The following is a 3496-nucleotide window of genomic DNA, read 5'->3' as shown; positions in this document are numbered from 1 at the left end:
AAGTTTGTCTATGTGATATTAGAATTTTCTGAGACAAAGAATTTTGGTTTTTCTTTTTTTTTTTCAGTAAGAGGTTTTTATTTAACAGAGTTTTTGGACCAAAAAAAAATCGCAATATATCGCCTTGCTTACAGTATCGCAATACATCGGGATATATCGTGACCCCTTTGTTATGATATGTATCGTATCGCCAAATTCTTGCCAATACACAGCCCTAGTCCCAACTGGTTGTTTTTGCTCCACTGCCTGCTGCCTCAAGACATTACAGGATTTCTCAAACATGCACGAATGAGTCAAAGTTAGACTCTGAGCATGTTTTTTATGACAGCATAACGTTATAATATGATATACAACTCAGAAAAGTTGATTTTACATGATATTGCCCCTTTAATTTTGTCCAGAAGGTGAAATTTATCTGAAAAGTTTTTTTTAACAATAACAAGCCCAAAGGAAATAGGACTAAGGACTTTCTACTTCTTATCCAAAAAAATAAAAAACAAAATAAACAAACAAAAAATTTAAATAGGTCGACTGGATGCGCTCTTCATTGTTAACCTGTTTGTCCACCATGTGGAGGCGGAGCTTATGTTCACCTGAAACTCCTCAGACTGAAGAAGTCTCTTGGAGGAGAGACGAAATGTTTCATTAGAGAAGAACCCGTCCAGAGGATCTACCGTATTTATTCGTGTATAATACGATCTCATGTATAATACGACCCACCCTATTTTTAGCCTAAAAAGCATAAAAATTTAATTATCATATTACCTCTAATTTCATATGGACTTCAGCATTTTTCAGCCTTTGCAGTCTTTATATACTGTATATCAGTAAAATTATCATTTGACTGTTGTATCAGTTTTTAATTTTATTTTAACAACATATGTACTAAAAAGGTACACAACAACAAATGTATAACTACAACAAAAACTATCAATCAAATGTTCATTTGTTAACTGGTGTGATATAACAAACAGAGGTGTGTGGCTCTAACAAGTGTGGATGAAGCTGAATCAAAGCCTTCAGAATCAGGCTCACCATCATCAGTATCATTAAAAGTTTCTGGTATTCCTCCTCTMTAATAAAGGCATCAGAATCCCACTCAACAACAATCTCATGTTCTGTGTCTCACGAGCGCCCCCTCTGGTGGGGAAACTTTTTTKAGGRAGACCAACTTTTACAGAACACCGGTAGACGGCAGCCATTACAGACGACCATGTGTTTGTTGTTGTTCCAGGAGCGGCCCGGTCGCACATTAATATCATTAGTTCGTTATGCGGGACTGCCTTTTTTTCTTTTTCACATCATGTTGCCTGCTTGGATCTGTTAGTATCTCGCTCGGAGGCACYYAGGAGTMTTAGAGGTAAGATCGCTTCAACCGCTTTTTACGACGGGGTTTCATTTCCAGACTCAGGGATTTTCTGAATGAGGCTGATATTTCAGTTAAAATACATCAAAAATATTTATCCGAGTATAGTACTACCCCCCAACTTTGTGCATGATTTTATGGATTAAATTTTACGTATTATACTTGAATAAATATGGTACTTCAGTTTTATTTATTTTTCCACCTGGATTACTGAGAAGCATCAGGAAACTATCCTTCAAGTTTTAGAGGTTTCTCTGCTCCAACACACCTGAGCAGAATGAATCAGTGATTAACAGGCTCACTGAATCATGTGTTTAGGAGCAGGATGGTGGACCTTGAGGACCAGGATAAAACACCTGTTTTCAGTAAAAAAAAAAAAAAAAAAAACTGAGTATGAGTGAAGTTCTGCTCACCTCTAAACAGTTCTGTCATGAACAAGTATTGTGCAGCTCTGTCCGCGATGGATCTAACGTCTGTAGGGCGATCCAGGGCACTTGCATTCACATACTCTGTGGACAGAAATGTGGTTAGAAAGTTTGGAATGTGTGCTTTCAAGAAGGTATACAGCAAAGACGCAATACAAGTAAAAAAAACTAAATTCACCATTATTATTAATGGCTATTGTGCTTTTTGTCTTCTAGTTTCTATCGTTTCCAACATAATTATGACACACGCTACGCAAAGCAGGAGTCATAATTCATTCATTAATGCCAACAGGACCACATCATCTGCAAACAGCAGAGATGGAATCCAGAGACCACTAAACAGGACTCACCTTAACCTGCAGCATAGGCTCAAGAACCAATCTGCTTTGGGGGGCTAGACCTTATTACTCTGGAGTTGCTCATTGTGAGAGGCGCAGAGCYTGTAAGGTTTACTTTTAGCCAGTATGATTAGTCAATACATGTAAGATTAGCCCAAKTATACCTCTGTGTACAATTGTACCATGACAGATTATTACAGATTTAGGTAAAAGATACTGGTTAACTCAGACCATGTTTGGTGCATTCAGCACTTTTTTTTTCTGTTCCAGTCCTATAACTTCTAGGACATGCAACACACACACTGAGCTGGGTTAACTTTTCGSTTTATTTACCACAGTTCTGACAATTTCTATTGTTTTAGGGAACTTTGTTTTGGGACTCTTCATCTCCCTCCATAGCTAAAAATAGCACTTAGCTAGGTTGATTAATCGAAAAAATAATCAACAGATTAATCGATTATTAAAATAATCCTTAGTTGCAGCCCTACACTTAGCATTAACACGTCAACAGWGTAGCCATTAGCAACAAAGCTAYTGTTGTGCAACACAAATAAGATTCCAGKCAGATATAGGTGCGCTGAATAATTTARCAGTTTCTATTTTCAACCAKGCTTCGAGGCAGATAATTTGCCTCGAGGATTTTCAGTAATCCAATTACTCAAATAATTTGAGGAATTGTTTCAGGCCTAAACTGCAGTCTCATAACCATCAGACAACATCTGCAAGAGAAGGGTTTTAAGAACAGAAAACATTCTCAAAGGCCTCGTCGTCTTCAACAGCATTAAGAAATTTATTAGATTAGTTACTGATTTTAAAAGCACTACACCATTTTCTTAGTTTTCCTTTTTAAGTATTGACTGTTATAATCCATTGTTTAACTATTGTTATGTTTAGATACATGTCCGAATCATTTTTACAACACATAACAAACCATTCATAATACATGAGGTGAGAAATTGATGTTCAGAGTGGCCTGCGATGCAGCCGTAGGCCAGCAGGGGGCGCATCAGGCACTGAAGACTCTGTATAAAAGGACCAGAAGTTCCGGGTTTCAGGCAGCGTTGCTCCGATTGCTTCAGCATAAGCAATAAAGCTTCGCTCATAACCAGATCTGGGGTTGTATGGTTTCCATTCTCTTCACATTTTAATCTATTCAATATAATMTATATGTGGATTTGCCACATTTCAGTTAACGAACACAAAATATTCTTACAAGTACAAAACTGCCCATTTGGATGGAGAGCACCAAACATGGGACTTTGAAAGGTGGAAGAAAATGTTATTCTCTGATGAGAATATATTTGTAATGGAACTAATCCTTTTATGTTTAAGCTAGTAATTCATGACATCCTTTAATGACCTAGGTT

General features: G+C 37.2%; 1 protein-coding gene across 1 annotated transcript in view; it reads right to left on the bottom strand.

The window, feature by feature from the left end:
• Positions 1 to 3496, bottom strand: part of LOC106530678 (NADH dehydrogenase [ubiquinone] iron-sulfur protein 8, mitochondrial) — a gene marked incomplete at its 5' end in the record, with an annotated part of 25246 nt that overhangs the window by 20655 nt on the left and 1095 nt on the right. The window contains 1 exon segment of the mRNA XM_014026348.1: positions 1780 to 1875. Coding sequence (XP_013881802.1) covers positions 1780 to 1875 — 96 coding nt within the window.

Source organism: Austrofundulus limnaeus, unplaced genomic scaffold, assembly GCF_001266775.1.
Source record: "Austrofundulus limnaeus strain Quisiro unplaced genomic scaffold, Austrofundulus_limnaeus-1.0 Scaffold546, whole genome shotgun sequence".
NCBI classification, from domain to species: Eukaryota; Metazoa; Chordata; class Actinopteri; order Cyprinodontiformes; family Rivulidae; genus Austrofundulus; species Austrofundulus limnaeus.
This window is presented reverse-complemented; position numbering and strand designations above follow the sequence as displayed.